Source organism: Callithrix jacchus, chromosome 3 (assembly GCF_049354715.1).
Source record: "Callithrix jacchus isolate 240 chromosome 3, calJac240_pri, whole genome shotgun sequence".
Lineage (NCBI taxonomy): Eukaryota > Metazoa > Chordata > Mammalia > Primates > Cebidae > Callithrix > Callithrix jacchus.
In genome coordinates this window covers 21,208,155-21,235,675 of record NC_133504.1, presented here as the reverse complement: position 1 = coordinate 21,235,675, position 27,521 = coordinate 21,208,155, and the positions used below count along the sequence as shown (strand labels likewise).

Here is a 27,521-nt window from a genome sequence, read left to right as displayed (position 1 = left end):
AATACAGTGTGTTTATGATACATTGTCACAGTGAGACAGTTTTCTTCCAGGTATTACATATGTATGGAGAGAGAAACACTGCAAGGGAAGAATGCTAAATGCATTAGCAATTAGCACTGGGGGTGAGAGAGTGAGTGGCTTTTACTTTATTCCTTATAGATTCTGGATTGTTTGAAAATTCTAAAATGAGCATATCTTACTTTGATAAATGAAGATTTTAAAATGTGAGGAAAAAAAATCCCTAAAAAAAGTATTTCCTAATACCTAAAGGCAGATTTAAATGACATAACTGATAAGAATGTTTTTATAAATTGTGCAGTATTATGAAAATGAAATGTGGTAAATTCTCCTAAGTCCACAATCTCCCATCCTTACTTAGAATTAATAAGTCTGATGCCTTTAGGTATAAGAATTTTATTTTAAAGGAATTTCTGTGGCAGGACATATGTTTATGGTACTTTTACTAAAAGTCACTTACAATGATCAAATTATAACAATTTTTGCAATAAGCTCTCATTAAATTTTCCTAAAAGTAGAAAAAGGACACACTATATACCATTTTGAACTTAATTATTTCTTTAAACTCTCAAAATAATTCAGTGTAAAATGTTAGTTTCAAAGACAATTTATGGGAAATTATAAAGCAACTATAAAGTTCTTTATAATAAATCCAAGAAATTTGTACAGGTTGAACATTTTTCAAAAGCATGAGTGGATTATAAATACACTGTGGCCATCTGATGAATTTAGAGGCACTTTAAAAGGTGTCTAGTTGAACTACTAGAAAGGACATGTTTGAGGAAATTCAATCTGTAAGTCTAATGCCAGTGTTCATTTCTTCCTGCCAAAACAAAAAATGTATTGGGAAAATCTATGAGCAGCGTGATTAGTTGGATTTCTTTCCTTCTCTTTTTTTAGAGACAGGGTCTCATTCTGCCACCCAGGCCAGAGTGCAGTGGTGTGATCATAGCTTACTGCAGCCTTGAATTCCTGGGCTCAAGTGATCCTCCCTCCTCAGCCTCCCAATGTGCCGGGATTAGAGGCGTGAGCCGCCATGCCCAACCTAGTTAAATTTCTTCATAAAGATTCTTTTATAAGTTGTGCTAATACCTGGAAGGCCTAAAACAGAAAAAAGATTAGAATTAATTCAATTAAGATACTACATTAGAAAACTCTGTAATAACTTTGAAAATCCAAAGAAAATATCTGTCTAAGGTCGAGAAGGCGTTGAAAAGTCAGGTTTAACATCAACTTTATCTGTGCAGGATGCCATCAATGTCTACTAAAATACGAAGCCTGAAGAACATCAGATTGCCAGGATTGTTGTTTTGTTCTTGCAGCCTTCAAGATCATTTTCCATTTTATCTGTAACATGGATTATTTTAGATTTTTATATAATCTCTCACCTGCATTTTATATAGTTTCAATGTCCAACTCCACAAATATATTAAAGCAGAGAGAACTTATGAAAAACATATTTAATGACATGAGAAAGAAAGTAAATAAAGAACATGCCCAAAAAGCCCATTTCCAAGAGTAAATATAAACTCTTCTCAAGATTAGTGGCATGTTCAATTGATAGCAGTCCTGTTTGATTTCCATATACACAGCTTATTTTGGTTCAAGCTAGATTGTGATTAACTTAAGAATATTAACTTAAGAATGTGATTAACTTAAGAATATATAATAAAAATATTAAAAATCTATTTGACCCTTGCTGATACTTCTTTCTTCAGAGAGACAGACGGATAGGCATCATGAATTCGTACTTCTGGCTCATGTTAAATCCATAAAGGAAGGAAAGAGGTTTTCCTCATAACTTGACAATTAACCCAGCTCAGTAGGTTGTGACACATTATTCATGCAGACAATAAACTTTAACTCTAATTTAGTCTCATTTCTATAGAAGTCTAGCAACAAAGTAAAATGATAGTTTTTTTTAATAGTAGTTCAGGAGTGATGAACAAATATCTGGATTTTAGAAACCAAAACAGATATTAAGTAATGTCCTAATTCACGAAGTAAACACATGCATTAAGAAACAGAACTGCTAGCCAGTGTTACTCCAAAAAGAATACTCTACTTACCACATCCATCTGTTCCGGAGAAGCTGAAGAGAAGGAAGCTCTCAAATAAGGGCTAGGAGCCGAGCTATCCACGTAGAAAGCATTTCCAGGGAGCATTAACACCTAGGAGAGTTTGTGGAAGGTAAGAAAGGTACCACGCAAGAAAAACTCAGATAATATAGTTAAGCCTAATCTCGGAGTAGGGGAAGATGTTTTAAGTTTAAAAGCAGTGAAAGAAATCACAAGAAAAAATACTAATTTATCTAAAAATTACATATGTCATACAATAAAGAAAACTAAACACAGAGAAACTGAAAAAAATGTTCAGAATAAATATGGCAACTGCTATCTCTTCTCAAAGTATCAGGAATACAGGGGAACTGAGAACACTCAAATTCCAGCTTTAATGTAGAAAGCGCAGCTCACTAAAGATAAATGGTAATAAACAAGCAAATGTTTACTACTCTAACTAGAAAAGCAACTTTTAAGTTAGTAAGTTTGAAGGTACTTTTAAGTTGGGCCCTGAAAGATAAATTAGGTCAGGCAAAAAGCAGTATTTGAGTATAGAGAGAGTAAAGGGCCTGAGATGGGAAGAAAATTGGTGCAAGAAAGGAGGTAAAAAATTTAACACATAAAATGAAGGAATAAAAAATTTAATAGATAACATTAAGTAAGCCTGTTAAGATGGGGTGGTGGGAACAGCTGCTGTTCTTGATGGCCACAGGGGCACACAACTCACTGACTATAACTGCCATTTCCTCTTCTTCCTGGGCATCACATGTACCCTATTTCCCAGCCTCTTCCTAGTTGTGTGACCACAAGAGCGAATCCTAACCAATGGATGTGAGCAGAAGCCATGTAAGCAATGTCTAAGGCTGACCCATAAAAATAATCCCATGTATGATCGACTATGCTCTTTCCATTCTGTAGTTATCTTGGAATCCGTGTGTTGACTGAAAAGCAATGAGATATAAGAAACCAGGGCCTCTGAATCACTGTTGGAACACAGGAGGATGCAGGCCACATCTCAGAATTTTATGTGAGTCAGAAATAAACTTCTATTGTTCATTAAGTCTTTGAGATTTTGAAGTTTATTTATTTTTTTATTTTTTGAGACAGCCTTGCTCTGTCGCCCAGGCTGGAGTGCAATGGTGTGATCTCAGCTCACAGCAACCTCCACTTCCTAGGTTCAAGCAATTCTTCTGCCTCAGCCTCATGAGAAGCTGGGATTACAGGAGTACACCACCATGCCTGGGTAATTTTTGTAATTTTTAGTAGAGACAGAGCTTCGCCATGTTGGCCAGGCTGGTCTCAAACTCTGACCTTGTGATCCACCCGCCTCAGCCTCCCAAAGTGCTGGGATTACAGGTGTGAGCCACCACACCTGACCTTGAGGTTTATCTTCTATGGTGGTTAGGGTTGACTAGTACAATTATGATCTTCAAAAGCATTAACTGTTTGTTATACTGTCTGTTAAAATAGGAGTTGGGAGTGAAATGATTTGGATTACTCTGGGGAAAAGATTTCAAGGCAGAAGTTGAGTTTCTCTGTTCTAGTTAAAATGAAAGCTGGGCCGGGCGTGGTGGCTCACGCCTGTAATCCCAGCACTTTGGGAGGCCGAGGCAGGTGGATCATGAGGTCAAGAGATCAAGACCATCCTGGTCAACATGATGAAATCGTCTCTACGAAAATACAAAAATTAGCTGGGCGTGGTGGCATGCGCCTGTAGTCCCAGCTACTCAGGAAGGCTAAGGCAGGAGAATTGCTTGAACCTGGGAGGCAGAGGTTGCAGTGAGCTGAGATTGCCCCACTGCACTCCAGCCTGGAGACAGAACAAGACTCTGTCTAAAAAAAAAAAGCCGCATTTCTCCCAGTAGCATGGAAAAGTTTTGGGATATACTAGAAACAAGAAGCTGAAAGAAAAGGGAGCAGTAATAATTTCTTTGCAAGATAACCAACATCTGCGCTAAAGAAGTGGGGATAAAGCTGGAGATTATTTAGAGAAGGTAAAAAAGGAACACGTAGCAGGATCTAGGGAATAAATGAAGAGGACTGAAGAAGGTACAGTGAAATACAAAGTCTACATCCTTAGCGCCTAAGACAGACACACTTACAGATAACCACTTACCACATACTCTGATGATAACGGGCATTGACAGAAAAGCAAAGAATGTATCAAATTAATTATACTACAATGTATTTATTTGAAATAAGTCAATTAACTGTTTAAGTACTTACTATGTGCTGTGACTAGGGATGGAACAATGAATAAAGTCTGAGTCCTGCCCCTAGGTAAGATGGTTAAGAGAGGATATAGCTTTGCAAGGTGGTGGAGGCAGGACTGAAGGCCAGGCAGTCTGTCTCTAGATCTGACTTCTAGAGCACCTTGTGTCTTAGGCACTAACATGGCACTTGGCCATCATCAATCCAATCTGTCCTTCAGTACTTACGAGTCAAGATAAAAGTGAATCTGGCAACAGATTTCAGTGTGTATAGAAGACTGACACACATACTAATGGCTTTAATGGAGAAGGAATAATTTAGCTGGTACACTGGAAAGCGACACAGAAAAATATTTTGAATTTTCAGCTTACTTGATGCCCCAAATGAAACTTACGTAGACTTATAATTTAAATACAAAAAGAGGGGGAAAAAAAAGAAGCATAGGAAACATTCTGTGAGCCAATTTTAAGTCAAAAAAATCAGAATACAAACTTTTCTGTATTATTTTTAACCATGTAAAATAACTGCACAGCCAAAATACTAGAACAAGCTCTTCGAGAAACTATACTATAAATGGTCACAAAATCTGGGTGGTAAAATCATGGGCTATTTACAAACTTTTCATTTGGCCCTTATACATTTTCCAAATATCCTCCCATGAGTATGATTTCTTTCTTTTTATTTGTTTTGAGACAGTCTCGCTCTGTCACCCTGCCTGGCGTGCATGGCGCAATCTCAGCTCACTGCAACCTCCACCTCCCGGGTTGAAGCAATTCTCTGCCTCAGCCTCCTGAGTAGCTGGGATTACAGGCACCCACCACCATGCCCAGCTAACTTTTGTATTTTTAGTAGAGACGGGGTTTCACCATCTTGGCCACGCTAGTCTCAAACTCCTGACCTTGTGATCCACCCGCCTCAGCCTCCCAAAGTGCTGAGATTACAGGCACAAGCCAGCACACCCGGCCTTTATTTTCATGGTCAGAAGAAAACCCTTCATTTAAATACTAGTGACTAATGCTTTTTGAGCCCTGAGTATGTGCCACATAGTAGTGTAAGGACTTTACATATATTAACTCACTGAATCATCAGAGTCACCTTATGAGGGAGGGATTCTTATTACCTCTGTTTTACAGAGAAAGCACAGAAAGGGTAACCTACTCAAGGCCACTCATCCCCTACGGGGTGATGCTGGGATTCAAACCCAACAAGGCCACCCCAGAGACTTCCCTCAGCCACTATGCTAATCAGTAGCCGGGATGAACAACTGTATTTCCACTAATCTAGACCAGCTGGATAATTATGTAACCCAAAACCTATTATGATTCTGATAATGCAATAAAATATCTAATATTAGAACATGATGAGTTGGGAGGCGGGCAACGAGAAACATTCCTTTCCATTTCCATGCAAGTAAAATAATACTTTAGAGAAAAAGCACAACCTTTCTTTAGGTTTCCCCGCCCTTCACCTCCCAGCTTTACCCCCATCTTAATGGCTTTTTCTTCAATCAGTTCTTTTACATCTTTAATGCCTTTAACTTTAATCCATAAAAACATTCCAGCAGCAGGAACATGCCATTCTGCCAAACCTATAAACAAAAGAAGAGAATAAACGTCTTCCAAAGTAAGGCATTTTGGATGATATCAAGTGTGTTTAGTGGCGTAACTGTAGTAATTAGAAACTAGGACTCCTAAAGAGTTCCTTCAGTCATAGCATTAAAAATATCATTTTATGAGCCTTGAAAATTGATGTCTGGGTTTGATTTCAAAGAGTAAGTGTGGGTGAGGGAGGAAGGCAGAGGTAAGGTGGGCAGTGAATAGCTCCCGTGTGCATATTTACAACGTGGTCAGTCTTAGGGTAGCACAAGAAGGCCCACTCCTCTCTCCTTCACTTAGAACCATGCCTAGACAAACATGGGTATTTCAATTTAGAAGAGAATTCGTCCGTTATTTATGGATTTTTCCAGCATTTTAACTAATCCTATTATTCTTGCAATAGTTTAGAAGTCCAATGAGTTAGCATTTTATTCAGAATGTAATTAATTATGAAAAGAAATACTAAAAATTCAAGAATTCCAGAAGCAGGTGTGGGCTTTAGATTTCATTATTAGGATAGAGAAATCAATAACAAAGCATAATTGTTTTCAATTTAAATTACCATCTTTAAAAAAAAAGACCTTGCTGTTGATTCGAAGTTTTTCTTCAGTATTATTATGCAAAGTGGTAATATAGTGCTCTTGTCAAAAAGATACTATATCTGTTTTTTTTTGGGGGGGCGGGGGGGAGACAAACTTTCGCTCTTGTCACCCTGACTGGAGTGCAATGGCATGATCTCAGTTCACTGCAACCTCTGCCTCCCAGGTTCAAGCGGTTCTCCTGGCTTAGCCTCCTGAGTAGTTGGGATTATAGGCACCTGCCACCATGCCCAGCTAATTTTTATATTTTTAGTAGACACGGGGTTTCGCCATATTGGCTAGGCTGGTCTCAAACTCCCAACCTCAGGTGATCCACCCTTTGGCCTCCCTAAGTGTTGGGATTACAGGCATGAGCCACCACACCCAGCCACTAATTCTGTTTTTATCAAGACTTTATAGAAAATAAGACAGGACTGAAATAAGGAATTGCTATTTCTGGTTTACTATTATTTATATCAAAGCCATTTGAATAATATAATTAAAGCCATGTGATTAATCTGACCTTTTTTCATAATAGAAAAATGATCTAAAACATCTTATAATCAAATCAGCAATAGATAATGTTACAGAGATAAATGAGGTTAATGATTGGAAGGCAACTAATTTGTTAATGGGACATCTGCCTTTGTACAGTTTAGTTAGAGAAGGAAGAATAGTTTGATAATTTTACCCTTTGAAGTAAAATTTTGAAATAACTAAAATTTTTGAAAATGGGTATTAGTAAACTTAAAGTAAGTTAGTGGTTGATTTTTAGATCATTTTTTTGAAAATCACAAATTATTTGCAGCAGACAGGTAAAGTAAATAGGAAAGCCTGTGTCCAGGTTTGTCAAATGTGACTTGACTTCTGAGGTCATTCATGGAGTAACGTTTCCTCGGCAAGAACACTCCTGCACTGTTTCTTTCCCACCAGGATTGTTAGTAGTATGGAGCGTTTAGCCCCTACCTTCCAGGTGCTACTGTTTATCATAAGGACGAATGTACGTTCCACTCACCAGTTAACCACTTGTCTGCAGCTGCCAATATTGCATCCTTCTGGTTACTATAGAAATCAATAACCCTAGAAGAAGAAAACGACGAAAAGGATGTGCTCAGTACATTGAACACAGAAGTAAAAAAGGCTCCAGAGTCCAGGCTATAAGAATGTTTTCCATCTTGATTAAAATGTTGAATGCTTGATAGAAAATCAGAGCATATTTGTTTCACTTGTCTGGTGATCAATTTTAACCGCTTTTTTTCTTCATTGTAGAATAATTACAAAATGAAATTTAATAAAGAGAAGTCTATTTCTATGTCACATGAAACCTAGGAGTTGCAGGATCAATCTTTGTGTTTAGTTGTCTCAATACTCGTTCTCATCAGTCAGGATAAAAGACAACACTACTGAAATGATGAATCACTGGTCTGGGAATGTGAATACCCCATTCCTCCTTATTTCTCAATTTCCTAGGAGGTACCACATTTACACAGCTAAAATGATCCATAACTTGTACCAATATACAGACTATTTAGAGAAATTATGTTCACATTCATCTTTACTTGAGCTAAATTCTGTGTCATGTGTCCATCACAATTAATCATTATTAAATAAAATATTTATGTGTACAAATAGTTTACTGCTTTCAAACCCCAGCTTGAATGCTAAGAAGACTTTCTAGTTAAAGAGCTAACAAAACCAATAGACTTTTGACAATATGTTCCTATTGTCTCTCCTTTCCTAGGATACTTGGGAAGGAAGAATAAATCAATGCTGTAGCTGATCAATGCTGTAGCTGTTCATAAATAAATGAACAAAATCATTTGTTTTTGTTTAAAGAAATGATACAGTACCTATCTACAAAATCATTTTTGTTTAAAGAAATGATACAGTACCTGTCTACGTGAGCCATGAAACCCTCTTCTCCCCATTCATGTAGAAGCTGTGATATCATGAGCTAAAAGGGTAAAATCATAAATATCATATTTCATCCCCTGAAAATGTAATTTTTGCCATAGGCAACACACAAATCACTTTTGATTACATGTAAACCACAAGCATATATAACAAGCTGAATCTAGCTTATACAGCGAGTGATTTAAAACAAATGTCAATGACAATATTAGTAAAAATAATACTGATATAGTACTTGTTATATAGCAGGCACTACTGTAAGATACTAATATATTTTACCAAATGTAATACATCTCGATTTTACTAATGAGGCACAAGGTTTAAGTTTTTTCTGAAGTCCCATAGCGTCAATTCAGTCAGACTAGCTCCTGACCCATGCTGTTAATTGCCGTACTATACTGCTTCTCTAACTATAAAAATGTACAGTAGATGTGTAAATTTACATGATATATTTGGAGATTATTTAAAATAGAAGTTCTAGGCCGGCATGGTAGCTCATGCCTGTAATCCTAGCACTTTGGGAGGCTGAGGTAGGCAGATCACCAGAGGCCAGGAGTTAGAGATCAGCCTGGCCAACATGGTGAAACTCTGTGTGTACTAAAAATACAAAATTAGCTGGGCAAGGTGATGTGAGCCTGTAATCGCAGCTACTCAGGAGACTGAGGCAGGAGAATCACTTGAACCTGGGAGGCGGAGGTTGCAGTGAGCTAAGGTTGTTTTACTGCACTCCAGCCTGGGTGACAGAGTAAGACTCTGTCTCAAAAAATAAAACTAAAAAAGATTTAAAAAGAAACTTAAAATGTTATAAATTGATAGTGAACTTGTGTTTATAACAGATACAAAAAATATGAAAAAAAAAATCCCCTACTTGGCAAAACATGGGGCCATTTGCACTTTATGGAACATACAATATCAACCAAGTGTCTTATTCTGCACAAACTTTTCTATTCTATTCATATTCTTGTGACCTGCAAGGTTGTGCTATGGAGGGATCCAATAATTTCTCAAAGTTTGTGAGGAAATGTACACATTCTCTTAAATTAATTTTACTTCATTTTAATTAAAATGCATTCCAACCAATTTCGTTAGGAAAGATTAGCATGTCTGCAAAGAAGGCAAACTACGAATCACTAAACAGGCTTGGACTTTCTGCTCTCTACCGTCTATTTTTTAAAAATTCTCATCTGATTACAAAAATATATATATATATATTTCCTGAATTGTCCTTACCTGGTTAAAAGTGCTGGGGTGCATTGTTGAAACTTGTATGTGTAAAATAACTCTTTCTATTAAGGGTTTTGGACCAGTTAAAAATCCTATTCTCAACCTGTGTCAAAAGAGAAAAGGCATGATGCCAATTCCATATTAACAATTAATACATATCACTTTATGTATTAAGTCATAATCACTTTAATGAATCATGTCTGATTTCATTAGACAGACAAAAGGATCTAGGTAATTAAAACATTCTAATAACAGGAACTACTTCTTATTTCAAAAACAGTTAAAGTGTACATTTAAAATAAGACTGACCATGTATTTATTTCCAAATGTGCCCTTTCATACCTGATATCAAAAACCTGACTGGTCCCACTACAACTTTAGACAAATGGCCAAGAATCTTTGACTACTGGAGGTGAATAAAGAGAGAAAAGGCCTATGTTAATATTAATAATCAAACTGGTACTTTAAGATAAGTAGAATACATGCATCTTAAGGGAAAAGAATGGTCTGGACTGAAAGATACCAAGGTATTGTCTCTGGCTCTATTAGATCTCGCATCAAGTTAGAGACATAGGGCCTTACCCAGAGGAAAGGATTTTTGAAAAAGAGTCAGTTCTGATGACACGTCCATCAACATCCATGGAAAGAAACGTTGGTGCCCTGAACTTAAAATGAAAAATAGAAAAATGCTATTGGTTTGAAAGCTCTGTTAGTCACTGTACGATTACTCTGTATAGAGAGCAGACAGGACATGGATCTGGGTAACAATAGTATGCATATTCCCTCACCTTTACTTCAATACTTTAACATAGAATAACAAAGATGCATGTTCTTTTATTAGCATCTGCTTGTCTTCATGGCTTTTCTGCCAAAAACACACACCAGGGCTTATTTATTTGCTCCAGATGCCATTATTATAAATTTAGGGACACTTCAAACAGGCCCTTTTTGCCCCAGAGGTTAAAATCCAGTATTAACAGACTTAAAGGAGGGACTCAAGAAAGCCTAGTTTGAACAAGACCATCATGAAGATGGCCAGCAGCACTCCGCGGTGTTCAGAGAGAGAACGCTGATCCTTAGGACTGACGGAAAGAAAAACAATGAGAATAAAGATGAGAAATGAGTCAATATGAAATACTGACTTCAACATTTACTTTAAAAGTAGCTACGAATGAGAAAGGGAATTTGCTGGCATGCTGAGGGTGGGAGGCAGGGGGCAAATGTGATGTTTTAGGAAATGCTATAGAGAAATCAAGAGTTCTTGTCTCTTCTTGCTATGTTTAAAGGGCAAGCAGAATCCAAGTATAAGTTCTTTGCAGCCCTGAGAGCAAAGAAAGTGTTGGCTTTTGAAGAATCAGGCTTTGGTCTTACCAGGATTATCATCTATCAGAAAAAAGTAATCATGAACGGTAGCACATATACATAATGTAGCAAGAATGAATCTAAACGCCCATCACTCTGGAGTAAGATCCAGGACATAAAGGGCAGGTGGCAAATGTGTGATGCTGCCTCGTGTCCCAGGGGGACACTGCCAACGGAGCGCAGCCCTCTTTCTCCTCAGCTTAAGCACAGCTTCCTAATCCTTCTCAGACATCACTGTAATCAGCCATTACAAACACACAGAAGTTGACAGCCAAAGATGAAACTCAGTTCACATCCCTGGGTGATGCCTGAGGAGCTGTGAACCCGGATGTGCAGTTCAAGACATCCATCAGCCCCGACTCACTGTTTTCCCTAGTGCCTGGTACAGAATGCCATTACTGTTTTAAAGGTAAGTAATTTCCGGAAAGAGCAGTAATACCAAAAAAGAAAGGCACTAATCCCATAATAAAACTGGAAGATTGAAAACTGAAGTAGAAACAGACTAATCTTCATTCATTTACTTTCCATGTAAAAGTGGATTTGTTCTGACTCAGTAGTCAGGCTAATATCTAATTCAGTGCAGTAATTTACAACAACTTATCTTCTAATCGTGAAATAAGTTCACATCATCACTTACCTTGTTAAACTGGAGAAAATAGTAAGGATCATCTTCTATTATGAGGAAATCATATTTCCTTGCAAGCTAAAAAAGGTTGAAGTAATTGTTTATTTCTTAAAGCAATCTATTTCTTAAAAGTGATCTAAAATTAAATTCACTTGGAATCGTAATTCTTTGTACTCTTTACTCATTCAAGAAGCTACTGTGTGTCTATTGTCTTAGACAATGAGGACAAAAAAATCAACAAGGCATTAAAGGCTCTTATTCTCAAGGAAGTTAGATTCCAAGGGGAAAGACAGAATATAGATAGGCCAGTGGATCATGAGCATTCAAAACATTAGATGAGTGGTTTTATGTATTTATTTTTTGAGATGGCATCTGGCTCTGTCGCCCAGGCTGGAGTGCAGTGGTGCAATCTTGACTCACTGTAACCTCCGTCTCCTGGGCTCAAGCAATTCTCCTGCTTCAGCCTCCTGAGTAGCTGCGATTACAGGCATGCAATACCACACCCAGCTAATTTTTGTATTTTTGGTATAGATGGGGTTTCACCATGTTAGCCAGGCTGGTCTCAAACTCCTGACCTCGTGATCCACTCGCCTCAGGCTCCCAAAGTGCCGAGACTACAGGCATGAGCCACCGCACCAAGCTAGATGAGTGGCTTTAAAGTGCTGGGCAGAGCATTACAACAGGTAAGGGAGGGAGTGACAGGGTAACCAGGTAACACCAGAGCTTAAAATGACAGGAGGAAGTCAGTTCTGCAAATATCAGGGAAAAAGAATCTAGACTGAGGGATGAATAAGGGCAAAGGCCCCAGGTTGAACAAGATGCTTGACATGGTTAAAGGCTAAAATGGACAGTGCAGCTGCCCTAAGGGCAGCGGGAATGATAAGATACAGCTTGAGAACAGACCTACTATGTTACATGGCTCTGCAAGGCAGATAAAAGAATTCATGCTTTGTTTTAACTGCAAGGGGAAACCGCTAGAGGGCTGTAAACAGGAGAACCCAGAGCCTGGCTTTATACTGAGATATCCACAGGGACCTACATGGCTGGCTGCTGTGTGAAGTGTGTGACTGGTCAGAGGGCAGGGTGAAATGCAGCTGGTCCAGTGAAGAAGGCATTGGAGGAGTCCAATGAGGGCAGGCAGTGGCTCAGTGATGGGGACAGTGATGGCAGCAGAGAAAAATGGATGGACTTGGATAAGCTCAGTGGTAGAGTCCACAGGATGAGCCAGATGTGAGGGATGCATGGTACAGAGGAGGGAAAGACAGGAATGAAGGGTAACTGTTCACAGCTGCACTCTTTATGGAGATGAAGAATGTGAGAGGCTGTGGATCAGAGGTCTGGGGTGGGGCTGTGGAAAATCAGGAGTTCTATTTTGGGCGTGTTAAGTGTGAAATACTTATTAGACATCTCTGTGGTGATATCAGTAGAAAGTTGGATACAGAAGCCTGGGGCTCAGGGAAGAGGTAGGAGCCAGGCAATGTAGCAGTCATTGTGTATATAATGGAATAGCCACAAAACTGAACGAGGCTGTCTGGGAGAGTATGCAAACAGAGAAGAGAACTCAGGACAGAGCCCGGGAAGCACAAAAATAAGAACATGACTATATATATTTAGAGCCAGGTCTTGCTATAGCCCAGGCTGGTCTCAAACTCCTGGGCTCAAGCGATCCTCCCACCTCAGCCTTCCAAAGTGCTGGGATTACAGGCGTGAGCCACTGCACCCAACCTGAAACAATATTTTGAACCTAAAATTTTTCTAAGTAAAAGGAACTGGCTGAAATCTTCTTTATGATTCCACTGCACGTGACTAACTTCTAGAGTTTAACATGGGTTTGGTATTTATTTTCAAAAGCTATTTGTAGTGAAAGGTTGGGAGCACAGTCATGTACATAAAAGAGACTTTCTAAAAGGCACGTTTCTCTTATTTTTCAAAGATTTCTGTAGAGCTTAATATATATTTGATACTTAAAAAATGTTTATAGAGAAAAGAGGCATCATAGTTATCTCAGAGATTACACAAAAGAGGAGGATGCCTCTTATTTTTAAAGAATTCTTGGTAACTTAAGATGACAAAGAATAGGAAGCAGAAGAGATAAGTTAACAACACAGAAAATAATAGAAATCAAACTTGGGGTAAAATTTAAAATAATTTCATAAAATTTAACATCAGGCCAAGGATGTTATTTCTTTTGTATTAAAATATCAACTATGGGAAAAGAAAAATTTCATAAGTAATGAAAGATGCAGAAATTTATTTGGTCCAAATTTATTAGAACCTTGAGTATACATGATTTCCCTTTATTAAAAATTATATTCCTTGAAGGCAAAAAGACTAATAAGGGATTTTGCATAGTGCTTTTCTAAAAAGTCAAAAAAAAAAAAGGAACATAACTACTTTCACCCATTCTTCTATAATACCTCATAGATTTCCTTTTTGCGTTCACTTGTTAATGAGTTTCCAGTAGGGTTGTTACCATTTGGAACAGTATAAAGCAATTTGGGAGTGTTTTTCTTGGGATTCTTTGAATCTTCTGGTTTCCATCTGGAAAGTACATCTCTGAGGGAATCTGGAACGATCCCATATTCATCACTGGCAACATTAATAATGTTGCAGCCCAGTGGGTGCAGCTGTTGAGCACAAAAGAAAGCCTGAGTCAGACATGATTACAAAATGTAAGTGCTATTTTTTTTTTCTTTCTAACTAAGAACTTGCCCATTTTTACCCTTAAAAATATATAAACCTGGCCTGGTGGCTCACACCTATAATCCCAGCACTTTGGGAGGCTGAGATGGGCAGCTAACAAGGTCAGGAGTTTGAGACCAGCCTGGCCTATATGGTGAAACCCTGTCTTTACTGCAAATACAAAAATTAGCCAGGCACGGTGGCGTGCACCTGTAGTCCCACCTATTCGGGAGGCTGAGGCAGAAGAATTGCTTAAACCCGGGGGCCAGAAGTTGCAGCGAGCCAAGATCATACCACTGCACTCCAGTCTGGGCGACAGAGCAAGACTCCATCTCAAAATAGAAAAAGGAAAAAAATATATATGTATGTGTGTGTGTGTGTGTGTATATATATGCACTAAGCTCTGAGCTCCTAAGGGTTGAGGTTATACATTTTAATTCTATTGTTCCCCTGGAGCAGATTCCATTAGTGTTCAAATATACCTCCTGTCCCTTCCCAGAGAATTATGTAACACTTTCTTGCCCCATTTCTCTGGTATGGCCATGTGTCTTGCACTGGGCAAAAAATTCGGGGCAGAAGCTTTAAAATCCAGTGTGTAGTTCTCTACGTCTCTTTGCCCTCTGCTCTAAAATTGGCCATGTTTCAGACAAGAGGTTGCTTCTGTCAATTTTGGGCTTAGAAGATGTCATGGAACTGAGCCCCAGCAGTCTTAACGGATATGGAGTGTGAGGGAAATCAAGGTGTATTGGAGTCATTCATTACACAACACAGTCTAGCTTCTTCTGATGGAATTACCTTTTCTTCTGATTTTTTTCATTATTATTATTACTTTTTCAACTTTCATTTTAGATTCAAGGGGTACATGTGCAGGTTTATGACATAGGTACTGCATGATGTTGAAGTTTGGGGTACGATTGCTCCTGTTACCCAGGTACTAAGTACAGTACCCAAGAGGTATTTTTTTTCAAGCCTGTGCCCCCTTCCTGCCTCTCCCCCGCAGTCGGCCTCAGTATCTATTGTTGCCATCTTTATGTCCATGATGAGTACCCATGAGTTATCTTTATAATTATAATTACAGCTGGGTTATAAAGTAGGAGTTTTATAAATGAATATTTTTTGACAGAGTAAATAAATCACATGATTTATTTACTGTTGTGTTCATACATAGAATAGTCACAAGCAGGGGTGATATTAAAGATGTTTAACAAGTGGTATTGCATGGGGATATCAGGTACTGTGCAGGCTGGAATAGGGCCCTGTAGGCCTCCCATTATGCCGACACTAACTCTGGACCATGACCAGTATGGTCCTAGGAGACGAGTCAGGGAAGCCAGGGTGGTGGCGGGACATGAATGGGATGAGCAGACCACCAATCAGTACAGCAGAATTTCCATATTCCACCAACTGCTAAGGTTGAACTGGCACGTACTGGCATTGCTTACAGACTTAGTATTCTACAAATATTGTGGAATCTCATTCATGGTTGAGTATTAAAGAAAAAAACAACTTAAATAATAATTGAATAAGGTTCTCAAAAAAATTGCATATGAAAAGCAAATACTCTTTTAGCAGTCAAATGTAGAATTATGCATAAAGAGCAATTCAGATCCTCCTTATGACAAATTTAAAAGGCCTTAATCTTATAAAGCACATCTCTCATCAATACAGCAAATCAATACTGGGCCATAAAGTAAACACATACTGCTTATTAGCACATTTTCTCAAAGCCTGGCATACAGTTTCTGTCTGGGTATGTGAAAACATGTATACGTGTGTATCTGCATGCTTTCTGTGTAAATACCAGTTTTACATTTACAGGCAAAATGTAATCTTAAATCTTAGGAATTTAGGAAAATGAGTTATTAGTATCCAATCATGAAGAAAAAGAAACTATTTTATTTTAGTTTTTTTTATTGTGGCAAACTTTTTGCCTTTTTTTTTTTTTTTTAGAGGCAGAGTCTCACTTTATTGCCCAGGCCAAAGTGCAGTGGTGCAATTATGGCTCACTGTAACACCAGGCTCCTGGGCTCAAGTGGTCCTTTCACTTCAGCCTTCCACCTGGCTAATTAAAGAAGAAATTTGTAGATATGTGCCTTGTTATGTTGCCCAGTATGATCTCGAGGTCCTAACCTCAAGCAATCCTTCTGCCTCGGCTTCCCAAAGTGCTGGGATTACAGGTGTGAGCCACCTCGTCTAGCCCATTTTAACTATTTTTAGGAGTACAACTCAGTGGCATTAATTACATTCACAGTGTGAGCATCCATCATTTCTATCTATTTCCACAGCTTTTTCTTCACCTCAAATAGAGACTCTGTAACCATTCTCAGTAACTCTCCTTTCTCTACTCTCCTAAGCCTCTGGTAACCACTCATCTACTGTTTATCTCTATTAATTTATCTCTAGATGTTTTACATAATTGGAATAATACATTATTTGTCTTTTTGTGTCTGGCTTCTTACAGTTAAAATGCTTTCAAGGTTCATCCATATGTAACATATCGGGTCTGTGTTCCTTCTTATGGCTGAACAATATTCTATTGTATGTATACACCCATATTTTATTTATCCATTCATCCACTGATGGACATGAGTTGCTTCTACCTTTTGGCTACTGTAAATAATATTGCAATGAACATTTGTATACAAGTATCTGAGTCCCAGTTTTCAATTCTTTTTGGGTATATACCCATGAGTGGAATTGTGGGTCACACAGTAATTCTATTTTAATTTTCTGAGGAACTGATAAACTTTCCCACAGCAGCCTCACCATTTTAATTTCCACCAGCAATGAATGAACCCAGTTTCTTCACATATTCACTATTTTTTTTTTAAATAACAGCCATCCTGGTATGTGTGAAGTAGTATCTCACAGTTTTGATTTTTTTCCCCCAAGCCTGAGTCTCGTCAAATAATTAGACTGCAGGTGCAGCTCTCACACACTGCAGAGTACTAAGCACTATACGGTCATGGCATATGCAACTTTCATATGTTGATTTATGTTGTGTTGCGCTTCTCTAATCACTAATGATGCTGAGCATCTTTTTATGTGCTTATTGGCCTTTTGCACATGTTCTTCAGACTAATGTCTGTTTAAGCCCTTTGTCCATTTTTAAATTGGACTGTTCGTCTTTCTGTTGCTGAGCTGCAGGAGTTCTTTATATATTCTGGATTTTAAAGCCTTATTAGATATATGATTAAAAATACTTTCTCCCATTGTATAGACTCTTTCTTTTATTTTTTTCATAATGTTCTTTGATGTACAACCAAGTTTAAATCTTCAAGTCTGATTTATCTATTTGTATGGTTGTTGTTCCTCATATGTCATATCTAAAAGAATCCACCAAATTCAAGTTCATAAAAATCTGCCCTTATGTTTTCTCCTAAGTTTTTGTAGTTTTAGCCCTTATATTTAAGTCTTGGATCCTTCTGAGTTAAATTTTTATATGGTGTGAGGTAAGGGTCCAAGTTCTTTCATATGCATGTGGAAATCCAGTTGTTCCAGCACCACAGTTGAGAGACTATCCTTTCCCCTTACTTGGCACCCTTACTGAAATCACTTGGATTACTGTGTTTATTTCTGAACTCTCAGTTCGATTCTATTGGTCTATATGATTATCTTATGCCAGTACCACATTGTTTGATTACTATAGCTTTGTAGGTTTTGAAATTGGTAAGTGGGGGGTCTTCCAAATTTGCTCTTTTTCAAGTTTATTTTGGCTATTTAGGCCCCTTAAACTCACATCAATTTGAGGATTGGCTTTTCCAATTCTGCAAAAAAGGCTGCTGGCATATTGATAGGGATTGCACTGAATCTGTTAATGGCTTAGAGTAGTATTAACATCTTAACAATATTAAGTCTTCTAATCTAAAAACAAGGGACATCTTTCCATTTATTTGGGTTTTTAAAAATTTCTTTCAGCAAAATTTTTCATTTTTAATGTACAAGTCTTTCACCTCCTTTGTTAGATTCCTAGGCATTTTATTATTTTAGATGCTATTACAAATCGAATTGTTTTATATATTGTTTTATATGTTGATTTTCATAAAAATAATATAAAATTTGAAAAAAGAATCCATGAATTTGAAATGAATAGAGCATAAAGGTCATCTCATTAAATTCCCCTACTCAAAGCTAGAATTACTTTTAGAATATTTGTGTTAGGGGGCAGTCAAGAATAACTGACTGAGTACCTACAGTCACAGGCAATGTTATAACCCCTTATGAAGTCCGGTAAGGCCAATGGTTAGCAAGTTCTTATACAGAGCTGAAATTGTTTCCCCATGGATACAGTTCTATTAACCTAAGGTCATGTACAAATAAATCTAATTCTTTTGTCACATGGCTAACTTCTATGTATTTGAGGACAATGTTCATGGCTCTGAGTCTTTTCCTTCTTGGGAAAATAGCTGCGGTTCCTACAGCTACACCTATGGTGTAGTTTCCAATTCCTTATTTACTCTGTCTTTCTCTGAATGTGCTCCAGTTGTGGACATTTCTGTCCTATAGTAGACTGCCCCAAACAAACCTAATTCTCAGCAATATGGTCTGACCAGTAAATAGCAGAGTCAGATCATCTGCTTCCTCATTTTGCATATCGCAGTTCCACTGATCTAACTTTGGAGTGGAAAGTCCTAATTATATCATATTCATATACTAAATTGATATATAACATGGTTATACTTATGCATATGGTAATACAATAGTAATAAAAATAAATTTTTGTAATTTAAGTTTTATTTCAGGTGAATTATTAAGACAATTGGATCTGATTTTGCACAACCTAATTTTAATGTCTATACACTTGGATTTCGAAAAAGAAATGTATACAGAGGGTACATTTAACATATTTTGTATATATCATTTAAGATGATCTTGCTTATGGATAAAAGATGCTATCATTTCATTTTTCTGTGGACAGATTATTCTAAAGTTAATAAAGTACTAGGTTTATTATTGTAAAGCTATTATAAAACCTTTATTATAAGGTTCCTTCTTATTTACTACAAGAGAGTTTCCTTTTGTAAAGATGTATACTCACAGCTTGAAGAGTTCCTGAATAAGCAGGTTCATCTAGGAGGACATTATCTCCAGGGTTAATGATCATTTCAAATACCTAACAGAAGAAGCATAGGTTAGCTTGTTAGTCATCATAGCTTATTAACTATTTCCATGCTCAGAAGCCCATTTTTTTTTTGAGCTCACGTGATTTTAGAGTAAGAATTAGCAAATTGTTTACAAAGGGCCAAATGCAATATACTAAAATTTATGGAATACAGCAAAAGCAGTACTAAGAGGAAAGTTTATAGCAGTAAATGCCTGTATCAAGAAAGCAGAAAGACGTCAAATGAACAATCTAATGATGCACTTCAAGGAACTAGAAGAACCCAAAGGATAGGAGAAAATATTTGCAAACCACCCATCTGACAAGGGATTAACAACTCAATAGCAAAAACCCAAATAACCCCATTAAAAAATAGGCAAAAGATCTTAACAGACATTTCTAAAAGAAGACATAAAAATGGCCAACAGGTATAAGAAAAAAATGTTCAATATTACGAATGCAATCAGAAATGCAGATCAAAACCACAATGAGACATTATCTTACCACAGTCAAAATCGCTAGTTTCAAAAAGACAAGAAATAACAGATGCTGGTGAGGGTAGAGAAAGGGGAACCCTTGTACACTCTTGATGGGGACGTAAATTAGTACAGCCACTATGGAGAACAGTACAGAGGTTCCTCAAAAAACTGAAAATAGAACTACCATATAATCCTTCAATCCCACTGCTGAGTATAAATCCAAAACAAAAGATATCAATATATCAAAGCAGTATCTGAACCCCCATGTTTATTATAGCACTTATTCACAATAGCCAAAATATGGAACCAATCTAAATGTCCATCAGCAGATGAATGGATAAGAAAAACAGAAGTCCACACAATGGAATATTATTCAGCCATGAAAAAGGATAAAATCCTGTCATTTGCAGCAACATGGATAGAACTGGAGGTCATTACATTAAGTGAAATAAGCCGAGGACAGAAAGACAAATAGTGCATATTCTCCCTCATCTGTGGGAGCTAAAAAAGTGGATCCCATAAGGATAGAGAGTAGACTGGTGGTTACCAGAGGCTGGGAAGGACAGCAGGGATATAGGGTGAAGGAAGAAATAAAGAATATAAATGTACTTACTACCACTAAACTGTATACTGAAAAATAGCAAGGATGGCAAATTTTATATATGCATTTTATGGCAATAGAAAAAAATTAAAAATTAATTTAAAAAAATGGATGGGGAGATCAACAGTGTTCAAGAATATTGATTGCTAGGTCAAGTAATAGAAAGTTTAGGAAATGATGTGAATAATATGATCCCTACTGCAATCACTAGGGCCAGGCAATGATTTTTCCAGCTTATATCAAAGGGGTCTATGACGACTAAATCATACATAAGTCACAGAACAATCTCTTCTTAACTGGTGATATTTCACAATCCCCAGTTTGAGCTCTTTCTCCTATCCTGTTGACAACCCACATCTCACCACAAACAGTAGGACCATTAACAATTGAGACAGAAGATTTAACTTTTGTTCCCCAATTGGCCTGTGATGTTCAATTTACCTTTCCTTATGAGCTTTTGGCACCTAACGACAAACAGTAACCTCCTCTGAGAAAATTTTTAATTGACTTAAGCTTTACAGGACATCCTAGGACCAAAGGAATCACTTGGGTGGCATGTGGATATCAAAAGATCAAATGAAAATCTAATTAGAGTTGACCCTTGAACAACATGGATTTGAACTGCATAGGTTCTCTTATATGCAGTTTCTTCTGCCTCTGCCTCCACTGCCATAGCAAGACCAACCCCTCCTCTTCCTCCTTCTCCTCAGGCCAATCAACACGAAGATGATGAGGATGAAGACCTGTATAATGATCCACTTCCACTTAATGGTAAATACAGTTTCTCTTGCTTGTGACTTTCTATATACCATTTTATTTTCTCTAGCTTATGCTTTATTGTAAAACTACAGTATATAATACATATAAAATATAAAATATGTGTTAATTGATTATACTATCACTAAGGCTTCTCGTAAAGAGTACGCTATTAGTTATGTTTTGGAGGAGTCAAAAGTTATATGCAGATTTTCAACTGCATGGAGTCATCGCCCCAACCCCTACGTTATTCAAGGGTCAACTGTAAATACATTTTCCATGTCAATTAGGGGACATATAAGTTTCAAATATCCTAAATTAAAAGGGAAACTGTTTCTCATCTGGCAGTGTTATTTAAAAGAAGAGACAGAAGGACAGGAGCCTAAATAACACGACTACCTCACTTTGGAGAACAAGGTGAAGAAATATTAAACCAGATACACATTAGTGCCCCTGTAATAAGCATGCCTGTAACTAATGAGTTATGGATGTGTATATATATAGATTTGGCCATCTATGCTATCTTCCTTCTTTGCATAACTGGTGTTGTAAGGGATAAAGAAGAAACTGTCTTGAGCAACTTTCTGGAAGAAATAGTCCGTAGTATCCTTTCCTAAGGAAAGAATTTCACTGAAAAATACTCTCATATCATAAACGTTTGTATAATCACAAACGTTTCTCTTCAAGCAAAGACTCAAACAATAGCTAATTCTTTTACTATTCCTAATTAAATACAAAAAGGTAAGGTTTTTATTTTTTAATTTTTAAAAACTTTAAAAAATATTTTTAATATTGTAACCCATTATTCTGTAATAATAATTTAATTAAAAATTCATTAAAGCAAACCAGATTACAGTTTTCACATTTCCATGAAAAAAAAAGACTACTCTGGTTTAAGATAAAGAAAAATGGGAGTCATAGATTAATCTAGATCTAAGAATGAATACACAGAATCTTGCTATTTCATGGAAAGAAAAGGAGAAAATATTCCAGCACTTCGGGAGGCCAAGGTAGGCAGACTGCACGAGCACAGGAGATCAAGACCAGCCTATGCAACATGGCAAAACAATAAAAATTAGCTAGGCATACTGGTGTGCACCCGCAGTCCCAGCTACTTGGGAGGCTAAAGTGGGAGAACTGTTGGAGTCCAGAGAGGTCCAGACTGCAGTGAGGTGTGATTGTGCCATTGCATTCCAGCCTGGGTGACAGGGTGAGACCCTGTCTCAAAAAAGAAAAGAAAGAAAAATAAGAGGAGAAGGAAAGAAGGAAGGAAGGAAGAAAGGAAGGAAGGAAGGAAGGAAGGAAGGAAGGAAGGAAGGAAGGAAGGAAGGAAGGAAGGAAAGAAGGAAAATAAAATCACAGGTTAAACTGAGGACCACAGATGTGGCCTCTTTATTGTGGCAACTAACCCGTGGTGTTTACATCTGTGGAGTTCCTGGAACCCAGAAGGGAGGAAGATGGAATAAGTAATGCCAGTAGGAGAGGGAGGGAGAGAACTAATTCATGTAAATTAAGTCGGAGACACACATATAAACAGATCTAGAGAAATACAGCGAAGAGGGGGACAAGATACAAGCAGTGGCAAGCACAGAGATTCCATGGACAGATAGGCAAAGGAAGATAAATACTTTTATCTAACGAGTATGAAGGTGTGCCCTCTAAAAAGTTTAAAAATCATATTGAAATTTCATAACTAGAGGCAGAAATCAAATGTAACCTGAATTTTCAAGCCAGATGAAATTAAGCGGTGTTCGCTAAACTTTCAGTAGGAGTTCAGTACTCCCTTAACCAGCTTTAATGGTTAATAGGTTTGGGTAACTGACCACAGGATCTGTATTTAATATTTAAGGAAGATTAGGCTAGTGAATGATGTTAAGAGCAGATAAGTTTTCACAGTCCTTGGGTTCACAAGGAGGAAAACTAGGAGGAAAACTAGGGGGAAATACTGACAGGATCAACCTATAAGATTTCCTCCTGGCTTTTGCTTACAGTCAACACCCCTACTCACCCTTACCATCCCCAGCCACAACTGCTCTCACCCCCATCCTATGACTTGTCTTTTAGTTCACTGTTTATAATTCTAGGTGAAGACAAAGAAAGACTACCAGTAATCCATAAAATATGATCCTCTGTGGTTAAGTGGGAGAGGACTATATAAATGAATGCTTCCAATTCTACACTTTGGCTGACTTTTCCTTCAGTCTTACCTTACAAAGACCCTGTTGGCTGCCAGATGTGACACACAGGTCCATTTGTCCTTGACTGGGTGGATAATGGATGGTAGGAGGATTATGCAATTTTATTTGAAACTGTTTTAACCAGGACACAAGCTCTGGAATTCTAAAGCATAAAATGTATTTTTAAATTCATAGTAGTAAAAATCATAGTAATTAGTAGTAGACAGGAAATAATAAATGACAGCTTTATCAAGCATTTTATACACTCACTTAAAAAACCCTGTAATGCTTTTTGCTAGTATTAATATTCCCATTCAAAAGACAGGCAGTAGACTTAGAGATTAGGAAATTCCCACAAAGGTAATCAGCCAGAAATTGTCATAAAGTCAATTCTGTAATCAATGAGCCGAGATTTGAATCAACATTTTTCTTATTCCAAACCTGTAGTCTTTCACACCAGAGCACTCACTGCATAATCAATTCTTTATTCTCTCTAGGAAGAGGTCTATGGCTACCTAGAAGTTCAGGCTCAATAAGTTGTTTGTATCATGGAATATTAGAAGAAACCTGTGTATATTTAATATATTATATAACATATATACAGACATGAATAACATATTTCAATATACTTTTAAATCACAGAACAAAGGTTTTAATAAAGTATATTTTATAGATTCTCCATAAATTATCCTTTATCACTGGAAGAAGACCAGCTAAAGTAAGTCATAAGATAAATATTTCAGCTTGCCTTAGAGAAATTAAAGACATTTGAAACCATGAGGGCAATGTATTTGCACAGCTGTTTGTTTAGAAAGGGATTAAAAAATTGCCTGGGGACTTAAAATTGCTGCTTCCTCGATCCTCCATTTTTCTCCTGATATGTTTACTCACCTGGGTACCTTATTATTTTGGACTCAGCTCTCATGGTACCTCCTTCTAGAAGCCTTCATTTGAGGTTGAGACGCAATCACTGAGGAGTTTTAAGCATTCAATATCCTTTTTGCTCTTAATCATCCTTTGAAAACCTTTCCCCAGCCCTTCCTAACCACTGAATTCTCACTGAATACTCACAGGGTTAGTATTCAGTGACCAAGTGAGTATTTGGAATGACCAAATAGGTCAATGGGACTTAAAATATTTATCACTAGGCCTTAGAATATTTCTTTAGAATTCTTTATCATTGGGCCTTAGAATACTTCTCATGAAAATGAGCCAATAAGATTATGTTACATATCGATACCTACCCAGCAGTCGGAGAATACTGAAGTGCTTTCTTCATCAACTCTTCTCCAAATTGGAGGGTCTTTCCGTTTTCTACAGCGATCACAGCAGTCTTAAAAGGAAACATGTTTGGATTGGGTAAGCCACCAGCCAAGGAGATCATCGATTTCGGTCCTCTGCTCAATATATCGGCTACAATAAACATGGAAAGAGAGGAAACAATTTCGTTGAAGACTGCTACAAGCAGAGAGTTAAGCATGCATTATAGTCAATAAAATCACAAAGTTGAACGATTTCTAGTGACAGAATGTGCTATGGTCTAAACGTTGGTGTTACCCCCAGATTCATTCTTGGAACTTAATACTCGTGATAGTTTTAAGAGGAGGGATCCACCCTCCTGAATGGCACTGGTGCACTTACAAGAGGGCTGAGGGAAAGCCCTTGGCCCTTCTGCCAAGTGAGGACACAGGCTCCCCCTTCCACATGATGCAGCAAGAAGGCTCTGTCTGTAAGGAAGGGCTCTCACCAGACACACAATCTGCTGTCACTTTGCTCTTAGACTTCCTAGCCACCAGAACAGTGAGAAATAATTCTATGATGTATAAATGATCCAGTGTGTGGTATTTTGTTATAGCAGCGTTTATGGACTAAGACGAACGCTAGTCTCAAATAAACATACAGAATAACTTTTCCTGAGCCGGCCTCAGCTGCACTGGAACTAAAGCATGAAGGTGACCAAAGAGAAGGCAGAGGGGTCAGGAAGAGTGCAAAGGGCTCCAACAGCAGAAGCCTCCTCCTTCCCTTAGCCCCGACCTCCGACCTGCTTCCCGTCCCGCCCTCCCCCTACCCCCCCCCCCCCCCGCCCCGTGTCCCATTTACCCAGCCTTCTCCCCTGCACACCCATCTGCACGTGGTGTGGTGCCTGCCCCTCCTCAGCTTCCCAGGAAGAGCCTTTCTGGAGAGCACGCGCCCCCCCCCACCCCCCGCCTCCCAAGGACGTGTCCCACAGCGGTCTGCGCCTCGCGCTCGGCTCCAGTCTCAGCCCGGGTTTTTTGAGAACAAAGGCTATTTTATTTCTGCATGCAGAGCCCGGCTCACCACCAGCGTGCACAGGGGCACGCGTGGATGCAACCCAGCGGGAGCTTGCTAGGGACCCCCCACTCCCCTTAGAGGCTGCGCTGGGAAAGCCCCACCCCCCAGGGGGGAGGCTCGCCCCGTTTCTTACTCATGGCCCGGATGGGAGAAGGGTTTCTGGCTGCGCTCGCGGCCGTGATGAACCGTGTGTAATTCATGTCTCTGACGGCCAAGCATCAAGCTCCTGCTTCCGTGGTGGAGGACTAGAAAAACCAAAGAGCCCCGTCAAGCGCGGCCTGCGACCTCCTCACTCTGGCAACGCCACCGCCAGTTGTCCCCCCGCTGCGTCCGGCTTCCCGAGCGCGGGACCCAGAGCAAGCCGCCGAAGCTCCACAGCTGGACGCTGCGTTCGGTCTCCCGGTCCTAAACGGCTCCGGGGCTGGGGGCGAGTCCGGCAAAATCCACGCCGCACGCTCCGGCGACCGCCAGGGCCCAGGCCGGTTCTGCCCCGCCGCGGGCCTCGCCGCGCCCCCTCCCGCCCCGCGCCGTGGCCTATGGCCGCCCGCCGCGCGCGCCTCCCTGTCCGTGATCATCGCCCTCAGAGCGCAGGGCGCGCGGAGGGGAGCCCGGGCGCTAGGTGCATGCAGCTCGAGGTCAGGGACTCTTGACCTCGCCGCTGGGAATCACCGCCACCCGCCATCCGCGTTGGCCTGGAGGCTCACCCCGGGGCCGCCCGGGGGGAACGGAAGTGGCCGCGATCCTAATCCTGGGGCACCACCTGGCGGCCGCTGGGGTCCACTGCAGGGGGCTCCGGGAGCTGCGTGGGGCCTGCTGCGGCCCCGCCCTTTTTCCCCGCGTGCCCGGCTGGCCTCCGCTCGTCCTGGGGACTGTGCATTTTTCCCGCTCAGACAGTGGCTGTGCTAAATTCTCATTTTTTTATTAGTGAAACTCTAGACACTCTCCTGGGAAGCACCCCGGCGACTCAAACGAATTCCAACATCAATTTCACGAAGATCTCAGCATTTTGGAGTGACGATGGAGTTCTGACAAAAATTATTGAAGAATCACTCTAAGGGTCTCTTTGATTTTAGTGTTTACCCTCGCATTGAATTTCTGACCTTTCGTTACATAAGAATTAGGTTGGAAGTGAATATCCGCATCTTTTTGGGTCCAGCACCTTGCCTTTTTTTTTCCTTACAAAATAATCCTCCTCATTCCCCACCTCCCTCAACTTTTCTGCAACTTCTCCTTCCTGAATCACCAAAATGAATTGTACAGCGTTTTATGTGAGCACTTAATGACGGAAGGGTTTCGGACATCCTCTCTCTCTCTCTCTTTTTTTTTAAAAAAATCCTTTAATGAGTATTAAAATGAATGAACTGCATTCATTCTAATCAGTACTAATTTATTGAGTACTTCCTGGGTGATTATTGACTCACTGTCTAATGGCTCTCTTTAAAGCTTTATTTGTGTTAGCCAGGATGGTCTCGATCTCCTGACCTCCTGATCCACCCACCTCAGCCTCCCAAAGTGCTGGGATTACAGGTGTGAGCCACTGCAACCTTCCCCCCAGTAAAATCTTTATGTGAGCAGCTACATAACCAAAAGGGAGTATCATTACTAAAACTACTAGAAACCCAAGAGGCAAGATGCTGCTGGATGCAGAGGCTTCAAGTAGTTGAAATCCCACTTGATGGTTTAACAGCTAGGTGTCTTTGGACAAGTTACTTAACCTTTCTGGGTCTTGGTTTTCTCCCAGGCCTGTTGGCAGGAATAAATTCAGTATCTGTATTAAACGAATCAGTGCAGTGGTCTGCACACTGTAAAAACACTCAAAGAACATTGG

At 39.1% G+C, this 27,521-nt stretch overlaps 1 protein-coding gene across 8 annotated transcripts; it reads right to left on the bottom strand.

Annotated features, from left to right (window-relative positions):
- Window positions 1–398: 398 nt before the first annotated feature.
- AADAT (aminoadipate aminotransferase) lies at window positions 399–26,475 on the bottom strand. 8 transcript variants are annotated; one of them, XM_017970145.4, is made up of 14 exons: window positions 26,398–26,475; window positions 25,827–25,938; window positions 24,625–24,793; window positions 23,411–23,543; window positions 19,305–19,379; window positions 14,002–14,211; window positions 11,597–11,662; window positions 10,180–10,262; window positions 9,604–9,700; window positions 8,355–8,416; window positions 7,478–7,542; window positions 5,771–5,877; window positions 2,088–2,189; window positions 399–1,365 (listed from the first exon to the last, which is right to left on the bottom strand). In XM_017970145.4, the coding sequence occupies exons 2-14, from the start codon at window positions 25,891–25,893 to the stop codon at window positions 1,273–1,275; spliced, it is 1,329 nt and encodes a 442-aa protein (XP_017825634.1). In that variant the 5' UTR covers window positions 25,894–25,938; window positions 26,398–26,475; the 3' UTR covers window positions 399–1,272. The 8 variants fall into 8 exon arrangements, with proteins under 8 accessions (XP_017825634.1, XP_035148522.1, XP_078223930.1 ...); XM_035292631.3 differs by having other exon boundaries at window positions 399–1,119; XM_078367804.1 differs by having other exon boundaries at window positions 399–1,119; window positions 5,810–5,877.
- Between the last annotated feature and the right edge of the window lie 1,046 nt (window positions 26,476–27,521).

What these genes read in the sequence shown, in the direction of transcription:
- AADAT (XM_017970145.4), bottom strand. Translation starts at nt 25,893, where the DNA reads ATGAATTACACACGGTTCATCACGGCCGCGAGCGCAGCCAGAAACCCT. An exon ending in TTCTCCCATCCGGGCCATGA is followed by an intron (nt 24,794 to 25,826) that starts GTAAGAAACGGG and finishes TGTTTATTGTAG; the next exon opens with CCGATATATTGAGCAGAGGA. An exon ending in ATTCAGGAACTCTTCAAGCT is followed by an intron (nt 14,212 to 19,304) that starts GTGAGTATACAT and finishes TGTGCTCAACAG; the next exon opens with CTGCACCCACTGGGCTGCAA.